At 45.4% G+C, this 13,347-nt stretch overlaps 1 protein-coding gene across 1 annotated transcript in view; it reads right to left on the reverse strand.

Annotated features, from left to right (window-relative positions):
- Nucleotides 1-775: 775 nt before the first annotated feature.
- Nucleotides 776-13,347, reverse strand: part of SHISA3 (shisa family member 3) — a 63,683-nt gene continuing 51,111 nt past the window's right edge. The window contains exon 2 of the mRNA XM_073645573.1: nt 776-2,562. Coding sequence (XP_073501674.1) covers nt 2,132-2,562 — 431 coding nt within the window. The 3' untranslated portion in view covers nt 776-2,131. The remainder of the gene's footprint in view (nt 2,563-13,347) is intronic.

Here is a 13,347-nt window from a genome sequence, read left to right on the forward strand (position 1 = left end):
TCAGAAAGCTGGGTTTGCGTCCTAGGTCATGGGTCATGGGCTTCCAGCAGGACAATGACCCCAAACATACTTCAGGAAGAACCAAGAAATGGATGGAAACAAAGTACTGGAGAGTTCTGAAGTGTCCAGAAATGAGTCTGGATCTAAATCCCATTGAACACCTGTAGAGATTTTAAAATTGCTGTTGGGAGAAGGCGCCTTCAAATATGAGAGACCTGGAGCAGTTTGCAAAAGAAGAGTCCAAGATTCCAGTTGAGAGGTGTAAGAAGCTTGTTGATGGTTATAGAAAGCGATTGCAGTTATTTATTCCAAAGGGTGTGCAAACAAATATTAAGTTAAGTGTGCCAACAATTTTGTCTGGCCCATTTTTGGGTTTATGTGAAATTTCCAATTTTCCTTTTTTCTCAGTTTATTTTGTTGTTCCAATACGCACAAAGGAGATAAACGTGTATAACAAAACATGTGTAATTGCAATAATTTTCTGGGAGAAATACTTCATTTTTTGGAACAATTTCAAGGGGGCCAACACTTTTGGCCATGACTGTATATAAAGTTATACTAATTGAATTCTATATCTTTTGAACTAGTGACAAGATGAATTAAAACATGAAGTACAACTTTGTTAATTTGGATCAAGATATGTTTTTAATCTTTCTCTTTGTAGGATATCAAAGCACAAATCTATTTCCTATACTGTTCAATATTGAAATTGTGTGAATAGACATGTTAATGATATGCAAATGATAAAAAAAATGGAAACAAAATTTTTAAAACATCTCAATTTATTCAATATTGAGTATGAGCACCATGCAGAGAAATACACGCAATCGCACCCAAGATAAAATCGTGACACATCACTGAAGAGGATAGACCCCTATTCCACCCTCCATTGTCGTTTTGCTCTCACCATAATAGTGTTTGAGACATGAGGTCAATGGAGCACTTGTATCTGGACGTCTGGCTTTTAGCCCTGTGTTTTGCAAACACCATCCCATCTAATGGTTTGTATAGATAATTTTTGGTATGCGACGTCCAGTTTCACTTGCAGTACAGCATGGATCACTATACACCATTCTTAAAATCTAAGAAGACCATGTGGGCAACGCTATGAAGATGACTTCAGGAGGGACGGTCAAACTGGTCCTAGTCCTGGGATTAAACAGTAGCATAATGTACATTACCCGAACATTTCGAGTCTCCATTCCAGGTACATTAACAGCTCGGTGTTGCATTGATTTAGTCATAGAACCAGTGGTACGGCTATTTCTTCAAAGTGTTCCAGGAGTTGTTTTTCAACACGACAACCCCAGGCTGCATGCTGCTGGTGCTACTGTGAGCAGCCTGAGTGACCTAAATATGCCACCATGGCCTGCAACGTCTCTGGATTTGTTTCTTATCACATACATTTGGGATTTGTTGGTTGGCAATAGCAAAGGGAGCTGCCTGCAGTGGATCTTGATTTTCATAGCCAAGTGCATTCAGCATGGCAGAACACTCCTCAGACAACCATTGATATCCTCATTAATAGTAGCCAAGGTGAGTAAATCAAGATGTTTTGAAAATGTTTCCATCTTTTTATCATTTACAGATCATTAACATGTCTATTGATCCTGTGATGTCCATAATACCATGAGTATTCCTTCTTGGTGTTGCCATTTCAATGTTGAGGCGTGTATCTTTGTGTATTCAGTGTAGTTTTAGTGTACATTGTTACCGCATATGAAATGATATTATGGTGGGCCAGTCTTAAATTAAGAACACATCATGTCACATTTTGAGTCAAGACTACTGACCCGTATTTTTCTTTAATTTATTATGATTTTTCAGTTTTCATGTAGAAAAATGTATGACCTATTACAAATGAAATATTGTATTTTAGAGAATATTCACTGGTCAATAATCGAAAGCAATTCAACTAGTACAGCAGTTTGTTTTTTTTTACCAGTGGGAAAGTAAAATTGCCTATATTATACACCTTCTATTGCACAATATTTCAGGTTTCTTTGCGAAACATTGTTCAGCATTATTTGTCTCTACACATCAGTACAGAACTGAATACTCTGTATCATGCATCTTGTATTCCACAAACTGTACACAAAAATAAAGGATTGTTACTAGTTTCCAAATAGTCTTACTGTCGAAAATCAGGACAGTTCTTATTAGAGTTTCCATCTGCTTGGAGAGGATATGAAAAATACTGCGTGGGCACCAGAAATGTCGATGGATTGAGATGAATAGAATGTCCTGAAGAGTATGGAGGTGGGGGAGAGGTTACGAGATAACCAGGATCTGCTCTGGAGGAGGAAAGTCTACGTACTGATCCCCCAGTAGAGGTGGAACTGGTTGCAGTGCTAGACTGTCTAGATGGAGTCCGTAGGCTGGTACTGGTCAAAATCATAGGTAGAGATTCAGGAGGGTAACTGCGCAAGGTGAATCTCATTGGTTGTTGAGATGTCTGCTTCGGTCTCAAACATGTGCAGCAGTAGACAGCAACCAGGGAGCCCACGATGATGAAGGCAATGAATATGGACCCAACAACGAGGAATGGAACATATACGGGTTCTGCAAAATAAAATGTAAACATGTAAGATTATATTAACAGCTACGGATTTCTTTGCATTTTATATTGCAGCTATTATTTGGGGAAAATAGTGTTTTTAAAAAAATGATTACCCTAATTGGCTTCTTCAGCTTGTTTGTATTGGAATACATTACACGCTGCTCAATGTCATTCACTGTTAATCCTGACACCCAAACTCTGCCCATAGCCCCCCTTTCCTTTCTTCGTAACCCAAATCTAAGCTTTAGGTTGGGGCTAGATAGTGACTTTCGCTGTGACACATGACCAAAGATCATTATGTGCCTGTCATCTTCCTGGGTTCGAACCCTTGAACCTGTATTTTTTGTGTCGGCTTCTCTGTCCGCCAAGCCACAGCAGACACACCATTTTGCCAGTGTTGAGGTTCTGCTTTTCTGGCTGCAGTCTGTTTTGCATAACACAGGTGTTTTTATTTGTCTGCCCTATCACCTTTTGGGTGCGACTTTATATGCTGTCCCCCAGCTGGCATTCCCTGCCTGCGATAGTCTCTTTTGGAGCTCAGCCATTCTACTCTAGTATAAAGCCAACCAGTGAAATTCCAACTTGGGTTTTTCTCTTTGATCTTTCTGTTCAGTACTCTGCATGTTCTTTTTCGGAAGTAGGCTGCATATTATCTAACAGTATGTACTTTATACTTTATTTTGTATTTCATGTTTTATTTTACTCATTCTGGGATCTTTCCTTTTTCAGCACACTTTCACTTTTGTAGGTAATTCACTCTCTGCTCTGCCCTCAGTTTCTTTAGGAGGAACATGAAATGCTCAACAGTCTTTCAGGCAACATAGGTTCGAGTTGCCATATTCTAGTTTGTGGATAGGGATATCTCTGCTCACGCAGAAACCACTAGGGACTGCGGGGTCAGGATCTCTAGTCTGTACAGGAACTGGCAGTGTCAGTTGCAGTTTTTTTTAGCTTTAAATATTATCCTGAGTGAGTTGCCATGTCAGCATCACAGTAAAATGCAAGGTGAATGGAGTTGCAGTGTAACAAGCAGGTTGCAAAAAGTCAGATCCAGTTTGATTTTTGGTGATTTGCTTGTAGTCATCACAGTACCCTAGGGGTTGCAATGCAACCCCATTCACCTTCATTACATTGCAGTGACATGCCTCACAGCCAAAGTCACTGTGTAACCCCAGCCTAAGACAGTTTCACGCGTCCGGATATTTCCGGTAGCGGAAAAACCGTACCGGAGATATCCGTGTCCCGTGTGTCTGAGCGTGTCACACGTGTGGCAACAGTGTGCCGCCCGTGTGCCGCATCAGGAACACACGGACCAGCACCTGGGTCTCAGCGCTACTGTTCCAAGCACCAGTGCTGAATGCTGCCCTCATCATAGTCCCCTGTGCCTGTGCTGCCATAAGCACCAGCAGGGACAATGATGAGGGTAGTAGTAGTCTGCTCCTGCAGTGTCCCCAAATGTAAAAATAAGAATAAAATAATAAAATCCATGTATTCACCTCTCCTAGGTGTCCCCCACTGTAATTCCTGCGACAGCTGACGCCGAGGAGCTGGGGGAAAATGAGCAGCTCTGGAGCCGCTCATTCTCCCTGGCTCCTCGGCGTCAGAGGATTACAGCAGATACATCTCCGGACAGGTGAGTATATGGATTTTATTATTTTATTCTTATTTTTACAGGTGGAGACACTGCAGGAGCAGACACCACTACCCTCACCATTGTCCCTGCTGGTGCTGATCACAGCGCTGGCAGGAACCATGATGAGGACAGTTTTCAGCACCCGGCGCTTGGGAACAGCTGATTCCCAGGCGCCGCTACATGTCACACTGATGACACACGAGTGTCATTCGTGTGTGTTCAGCGTGGGTCATTTTGCTTACCGTGTATCCGCAAAAAAATGGACATGCCAGTGTGTGGAGCACACAGACACACGGTCCGTGGAAACAATCTGACGTGCGCAGACCCGTAGATTTTAATGGGTCTGCGTGTGTCAGAGTCTCCGTGTGGAAACTGTCACCACTTGTACCGGAGATACTGATGTGTGAAAGAGCCCTAACTCAAATTTTGTATGATTCAAATTTAATTTAGAGTCATGCTGAGAAGACAGGAGTGAATGAAGACTGGGTCGACAGGGATCCAAACTATCGGGATTGACATTGAACTGCACTGAGCAGCTTGCAATGTATTATAACACATAAGTGTCTATTGTGGATATTCAAGATGAAGGAGAGTTTAGGAAGCAGTCATTCCTGTGTCATTTATTCTGCTGAGCTGAAAAATATAAGATTGCCACTTGGGAACAACAGCACATATTGGATATCTTTTGTTTGCACCCATAACCATTAAAAGTTCAGCATGCACAATATCTATACAGAATATATATTTTTTGGCATGGAAAATTTTTTTGATTAGAGATCTTTAAAGAAAACTATAACACAATATTAGGACAAAAGAAGTGTACACGAGAACAAATGAGAAAAAGAAATTGATTGCAACAAGAAAGCTAGAAGTAGGGGCATGATGGTGATGCCTGTCCTATAAAAGAATAAGGCTGAGCAGAGAATAGGTGGGGTGAGGGAAGAAAAATGGGTGGAAAAGAAAAGTAGTAAGAGACGGAGATAAGAAGGGAGGGTAGAAGTGTGGTATAAGTCGAGGTAAGACTGTGATCGACTTGATGGAAAAAATGGACTTAAACCAGTCTTATTTCCATATTCTTAAATAATGCACCTCATTGCTTTCATGTATCATACTATTGAAGTGAGTTATGCAGCTGTGAAGTGAAGGTTTTGTACAGTCCCCATGGTCTGCACCCTACTGCTTGCCTGACTCTTATGTCCCATCTAGTCTGTGAGGCTGCTAAGCTACCTGAGCCTGTGAGCAGGAAGTGAACACTTTCACACCATAAATAATGAGAAACGTTGCGTTCCAACATCAACACACGGGCGGGAGGAGAAACACATGTATAAAACATGCTGCAAAATCTCCTTCACCCACACAAGTCACATCTGCAAAGTCTCCCCATATTTAGTCCAGGTGACTGCATCCTTGGGGCATGACTGGCATGTTTTCCAAAGCCAATTCAAACATTAAATGAAAAACCACGAATTCACAAAAATGTTTGCATTCTGTATCAGAAGTAAGGCTTTTATTTCACCAGAACCAGAGCTGCTTAGAGTTCGGTATCACTGGTCCTTCGTTAGAGAAAGTACATCTCACCACAAGATCAAGGGAGTATATCCCACAGAGGCAGACCATGTGGCCACTATTGGCCCGAGTGAGAGGAGGCCCACCCCTGGTTGGTCGAATCTCCTTCAAGAAGGCTTCTCACTAGGTCCTAAGTGGCCAGTTTTTGCTCTTACTTCCTTCGCACTGCTCCCTTGAGTATATATATTTTTTGTAAGGCTATGTGCACACAATGTCTTTTGGATGTCGGCATACGTACCCACATCGTTTTAGAAGCAGAAGATGCTTAAGGAAAACAGAAGCTGTGTTTCTCCTGAAACATCCTCTTTGGTGCTTTTTGCGTTGTTTTTGTCCTTTTTATTATTATTTAATATATAAAATATTGGTGGCTTACAAATGGAAGCCCCTTTAAGAATGTACCGGTCACTTATTTTAGCCGCTTCACGGCTTTCAAAGTCTGGATCATTTAAATGAATTAAAAAAGAAAGAACGTGCACAGCTAATTATTTTTTGCTTAAAAAATATATTGTGTTCCCATTCCTTAAGGCTCCTTTCACATTGCGTTTTTGCGGGATTCGGGCGTATGCACCATTAGGGCTATTGACTATAATGGTCCCAACAGAGTCAATGTGCGCTCTGACATGCATCATTTTCAGGCATGTACGCCTACTAGAGGCGGACACCCAGACGTAGTAGACTGCATATAGTGTAAGCCTTCTGTAGGGATATATGCCCGAAAATGATGCACGTCAGAGCAAAAGAGGAGTCTGTCGGCACCATGGATATATCACAATATCAATCATTGTGATATGAGACCGGAATATAGGTGAAAACTGTGCCAATATTACGCACTTGTAAAATTGTCCAGTGTAGATTGGGTGCTATAAACTGATATGATGTTCACATCACAATCATGATGTATGACACTTAAAGTGACTCTGTCGCCAAGTTTTTTGCTACCTAATCTGAGAGCAGCACAATAAAGGGGCAGAGACCCTGATTGCAGAGATGTGTCACTTACTGGGCTGATTACTGTAATTTTTATAAAATCATGTTTATCAGCAACCAATTATCACTAGAGAATTAGTGAATCTGCTGCAAGGTAGTCCGAGCACGCCACCACTACTCATTGGCCGCTTTCTGCCTATGCACAGTGTAGACAGAAAGCTGCCAATCAGTGGTGTGGGCTCAGCATTCAGAGAACTGGTAGATCTACAGATGAAAAGGACAGTTTTAAATGATATATTGCTGGAATCAGGGTCTTTGCCCTTACATCATGTTGCTCTCAGTGTAGCAAAACCCTGGTCATTATACTACACTGTAGGTATAAAAGTATTGGACACAACTCTTAATCATTAAATTCAGGTTTTTCATTCAGTCCCATTGCCACAGGTGTATAACATCCAGCCCCTCGCCATTCCATCTGCCTTTACTAACATCTGTGACCGTATGACTCATTCTAAAGAGCTCGCTGATACCAGAGGAGTCCTGTAATAGGATGTCACCAGTGTAACAAGTCAGGAATATTTAGGAGGGAAGAACTTTCATTATCAGCTGAGTGGTACAATTATAAAATGGAAGCATTTGGGAACCACAGCAACTCAGCCACAAAGTGGAGACCAGGTACAGTTACAGGGCTTGGTCTCTAAGTGTAGAGAAGCAGGGGGCATAAAAGTCACCAACGTTATGCTGACTCCATAACTATGCAGTCCAAACCTCCTCTATTATTAGGATCAGCACAAAAACAGTGGGCCAAGAGCTTCATGACATGGGTTTCCATGGACGAGCAGCGGCATAAAAGCCTGTCATCAGCGTGCTCTGTGGAGTGAAAGATCACTCTTCTCTATCTGGCATCTGATGGATGAGTCCGGGTTTAGTGAATGCCAGGAGAACATTACCTGCCTGAGTTTGGAGAAGCGATAATCTTATGGACTTATTTTAAGGGGTTGACCTAGGTCCTTTAGATCCAGCAAAGGAAAATCACACTCCTTCAGCATACCAAGACATTTTGGATAACTGTATACTTCCAACTTTACAAAAAGGCTGAGGAGAAAAAATAGAGCAGAAATTGGGTCTTATTTGGTTGAGAAGTGTCAGGAATCATATCGATATATGCTGACCTGATCCAGGGTTGCATGGCTGCTGCAGATTCAAGAGTGATATCACCAAAATCATAAAAAAAACAAGGAAAATTGTCCTTGTTTTTTATACTTCCAACTTTGTGCAAACAGTTTGGGGAAGGCCCTTTTCTGAGCCCATGACTGTGCCCAGTGCATAAAGGAAAGTCCATAAGGGCATGGTTGGGTGAGTTAGGTGTGGAAAAACTTGACCGGCCACACTAAGATTTGACCTCAACCACATCCAACACATTTGGGATGAATTAGAATCATCCAGTATCAGCATCAGTGTCTGACCTCACAAATGCTCTTCTGGATGAAGTAACAAAAATTCCTATAGACACATTCTAAAATCTTATAGAAAGTCTTCCCAGTAGATTGGAAGGTGTTATAGCTGCCATGGACAGGTGTAATGCTCAGTCCAACAGGGTTCTCAACTATCATGAGTTTTTAAATAGCAAAGGACCTTTTGGAATCCTTTAGGCTCTAGTGCCACATAAAACTGTAGTAATGGTGAAGGAAGTAGCTTCCCTCTGGCACTAAAAGGGTTAAATAGTATGTTCCCGATAGATCTCTCTGGGCTGTAGTTAGGTCCAGTTAAGGGATTAGCTGTGATAATCCAGCCCAGTAGTGGGAGGGGGAATTTAGTGCTATTGTTTAGTACAGGAAGTGAATAGCTCAGTAGTGTACAGGACTCAGAAAAGCGACAGACTCTAAATACTGGCTGCTAGGGTAGACATGGGCCTTAGTATCCCTGACAGTGGATCATTAGATACAAGAATCTCTTCACAAGAGTCCCCTTAGCAAGCCTGGGAACCTCGAGAGAGTCGTCGGGGACCACCTAGGGGCACATTCTGTCTAAAGGACTGCAGAAGAAGTTAGGACTCAAGGCTAGTACGTGGAGAGAACTAGGATCCAGATATACTGTCACTGGTGAGGAAGATTCTCTGGGGGCTAGAGAACAGATCAACTGAGATGCTCCACCTCAATTGGGAATCAGGGCTGAAGTTGTATCAAGTACCTGTGGGAAAGATGACAACCCGTTGCCCTTATCCTTTATACCTGCCTGTAAATATTGTACATACTCCCAGTTACCCAGTAAAGTCCCAGTTATTGTTATGAACTTTGTGTCCTCTGAATTCATTGCTGCCCTGGTTCCAGAAGAGAGATCCCTGGAGACAGCAGAGACCGTCTGGTCAGAAGTAAGTGGAAAACACCACATACACCACAGCACATCAGAGGGAGGACACACTTTGTCGGTAGGGTGCCAGAGCGAATATGGGCTACAGCTCGACCACGACTACCTCGCTGGGGCACCTTACATTTGGCGTAGTCGGCAGGATACTAGCTCCTCGCATGAAGAAAACAGGGAAAAGCTGACTCAGAACAGAGATGAGAAAATGCTGAAAGACATATGGCCCAAGATGGCGGCCCAAAGCATGGATTCCAAAATGGTGACAGAGGCGGTAAAGAACAGGAGAAGAACCGCCTATCGTGTGAAAAGGTGTTGAACCCCCACAAGTTCCGCCCAAAGAAGAATGGGCCCAGCAGCCAAAATCCATCCCAGGATGGGAGGTACATTGATTAAGAGGGTGCGGCGTAGAGTAAAGTCCAACCCAGTGAGTAGCAGCGTGTCAAGAAAGGAGACACGGCTGAAGGTGGAGTCGCCGAGAGTGAAGTATGACGCAGTGGCGCATCAGAAGATCGGCCCAGAAAGAGGTGGAGTTGGGTGCCCAGGAAGCACATCACCGGTAAGCTACCAGCTGTAACGGGTCTGGGAGGCGGAACCTCTGAGCAACTCTACAAGGGGGCGGTCCTTGTGAGGAAGCGGGTGGCTCCCAGGGAAGACGGGCAGGTAGTCACGGCAAGTGACAGGGACAGTCTCTGGGTAGAAGGGCAGGTAGTCACGGCAAGTGACAGGGACAGTCTCTGGGTAGAAGGGCAGGTAGTCACAGCAAGTGACAGGGGCAGTCTCTGGGTAGACTAGCAGGCAGGTAGCAGGTGAGCGGGCAAGAGCCTCTGGACAGGCAGGTGGTCACGGCAAGTGATGGCAGAGCCTCCAGGTAGGCTAGCGGGCAGGTAGCAGGTGAGCGCTCCCAGGTGAGCGGGCAAGAGTCTCTGGACAGGCAGGTGGTCACGGCAAGTGACGGCAGAGCCTCCAGGTAGGCTAGCAGGCAGGTAGCAGGTGAGCGCTCCCAGGTGAGCGGGCAGGCTGGTCCATAGACAGACTGACAGGTGTCGGAAGGCAGACCGTCGGACCGCAGGCTTGCAAGCAGGTAAGCGGATATCAGGCAGGTATCAAGCAGGAATCTGGCAGGAGACTGGCAGGTAACTGGCAACGGGACCTGAGGGCTGAAGCAGAGTGAAGGCTTTGCAACAACATTGCTCGGGCACCTCCATTTTGGAGGAGGTGCCTTATATATGGTGAGATCCTCCGGCCATTGGCCGGGGACTCCTTAGGACGGCGCGCGCGGCCCCTTTAAGAGAGGGGGAGCGCGCGCGCGCGCCCTAAGCACAGTGGCCGGGAAGCAGCGCGCGCTGCCAGCAGAGCGGGAGGAGGACGCCGGGCACGGAGCGGAGAGGTCAGGGAAACAGCGTCCCTGCCTAGCAGGAGGCAGGGACGCCGACGATACACCAGCGCCATTTTCTGCCCGGCACATGAAGAGAAGGAGGTGCAGCAACAGAGTCTCCCGGAAAATGTCAGCTGGTGAGCCCAATTACCCTATGGAGATGAGCGACGAGGAGGACATCTACAAAATCGTCACCCTGGGGCTGCAGCTGGAAACCGCCGACCGACGGGCTCCACCCATGGACTACCACCGGTTACCGTCCAATGGTCCACCTTAACCCAGCCTGATATAGGACTGCTAGTCCACGAACTCCGAATGTCGTGCTGGAGCCGAATGCCGGATAGTGCTTCCTCCTCGGCTGAGGGAGGAGAAACTCCGGGCGGAGCCGAAGCAGCAATCACAGCGCGGCCGGAAGAAGGTGAGGGAAGTTCCCCCTTGTGGCTTGTCCCGCTCGCAGCACCAGCCACAGCGATTCCCATCGGGGCGCAGAGAGCTCTGGGGCCCGAAAGTGGCAAGTCAGAGGTGAGAGCGGTCAAGAGAAAGGTCTCAGAGATCAATTGGTGGGGGAATGAGCGGGACATGATGCGCACCTCCCCCCGTCGAGAGCCACCCCTGGTATAAGCCGAAATGGCTGGCAGTGCGTAACCCCCCGATGACACCACGGAAGCATCAGAAGTGGACCGACACTTTCCTATGAGGGTGGTTAGAGGGTTCTAACGCGGCCCGGTGGGAGTCGGTAGAGAATTTCCAGACCCCGGGGCGGGTAACCAAATTTGAGATCATGAAGGGCTACAGGTTCCTGGAAGAATAATAGATGGGAGACGAGGTGTATGTCAGCCGGCATGTCGTAAAGCGCAAGTATCTGCCCTCCCGCCTCCACAACTTGCATGTTGGGGAATATCGTGCGTTTTGTTAAGTGTGAGTGTACCCAGGGGTGGTACGCAGCGGCGATGACCCGACCCTATGACTGGGAAGATATCCTGGAGAGGGACCAGGAGGTCCTCCAGAAGAGGGTCAAGCGGGAAGCCCAACAGCGGTGGGCCAGGGAAGCTCCTAAGGGCTTCCTACCGCCCCCGAAATTGAACAATCCATCCGTACCGTGGAGGAGCAACAGGAATCCGAAGATGAAGAGGAAGAAGGCTTTGAAAACTGCGGTGCGGCTGACTCTCCCAGCAGGCTGTCGGCCTCCCGCAAAAAAACAACAGGAGGGGGCAGAGGTAGCTGGTCAGGGGGCTGCTGGGGACTCACAAACCAGCGCCAGTCATGTGGTCCAGAAGTTTAGGAACACTGTTCTGCATTAATGAGAAGGGCCGGTTCCTACCCAAGAAGAGGACATCAGGACAAGTATTGCACTAAACTGTTTTGATAGCATGTCATGATATTGTGAATGTTAATACTTGATTGGTTGTCTAGTATGGCCGAGGACGGCCATAATTAAAGTGTGGGGGAATGTAGTAGTGGTGAAGGAAGTAGCTTCCCTCTGGCACTAATAGGGTTAAAGAGTATGGTCCCGACAGTTAGATCTCTCTGGGCTGCAGTTAGGTCCAGTTAAGGGGTTAGCTGTGATAATCCAGCCCAGTAGAGGGAGGGGGAACTTAGTGCTATTGTTGAGCATAGGAAGTGAATAGCTCAGTAGTGTACAGGACTTCAGAAAAGCGACAGGCTCTAAATACTGGCTGCTAGGGTATACATAGGCCTTAGTATTCCTGACAGTGGATCATTAGACGCAAGAAACTCTTCACAAGAGTCCCCTTAGCCAGTCTGGGAACCTCGAGAGAGTTGTCGGGGACCTAGGAGCGCATTCTCTCTGCAAGACTGCAGAAGAAGTTAGGACAGGCTAGTACAATGAGAGAACTAGGACCAGATATACTGTCACTGGTGAGGAAGATTCTCTAGGGCTAGAAAACAGATCAACTGAGATGCTTCACCTCAATTGGGAATCAGGGCTGAAGTTGTATTAAGTACTTGTAGGAAAGATAACAACCCATTGGGCCTTATCCTTTATACCTGCCTGTAAATATTGTACATACTCCCAGTTACCCAGTAAAGTCCCAGTTATTGTTATGAACTTTGTGTCCTCTGAATTCATTGCTGCCCTGGTTCCAGAAGAGAAATCTCTGGAGACAGCAGAGACCGTCTGGTCAGAAGTAAGTGGAAAATACCACATACACCACAGCACATCAGAGGGAGGACACACTTTGTCGGTAGGGTGCCAGAGCGAGTATGGGCTACAGCTCGCCCACGACTACCTCGCTGGGGCACCTTACACAACCACTGCACCAATTATAGTTACACCCTTGGGGGGACTTTCTGAAAGATAGCCATTGTTTTCTAACCTTGTGCAACCCCTTTACATTACTAGTCAACTGAAAGGTAAATTGAAGTACATGCAAGACTGGTGCAATGATCTTCAGCCAAAATTCATTATTGGGCAATGTGAAATAAAAGTGAGATGCCAAATTATTCATCTATTCTTGTATTAACCAGATTGAAACTGAGAGTATATAATTATCCTTTAAAACTACTTACATTTGACATTTGATTCATAGATTACCAGTGTATGCTGGACAAAGTATGAGAGGATCAATCAATTTTTTTTTAAATAAAATAATAATAGTAATAAGGGTAAAAAAAGGCCCCCTTCACATGTCCATGTTTGCAGTATGTGAGGCATCTGTTTTCTTCCATGGATAACACACGTACCCATTATAACCTATAGTGATCTTCACATGTCCGTTTTTTTCCAGCAGCACCGATGACAAGGGCCAATACAAGTCTATGGGTCCGTGAAAAACACGTGCAGCACACGGATAGCATCAGTGTGCCATCTGTGCACTGTACGTGATTAACACTGCAAAGTATAGGAGAAGCTTTGTAATTTCATTCTTTCATTATCCATACCGGAAAAACATGGATGACACA

The sequence above is a fragment of the Phyllobates terribilis genome, unplaced genomic scaffold (assembly GCF_046119375.1).
Source record: "Phyllobates terribilis strain yellow unplaced genomic scaffold, ASM4611937v1 Scaffold_1__5_contigs__length_1240528914, whole genome shotgun sequence".
Taxonomy (NCBI): Eukaryota; Metazoa; Chordata; class Amphibia; order Anura; family Dendrobatidae; genus Phyllobates; species Phyllobates terribilis.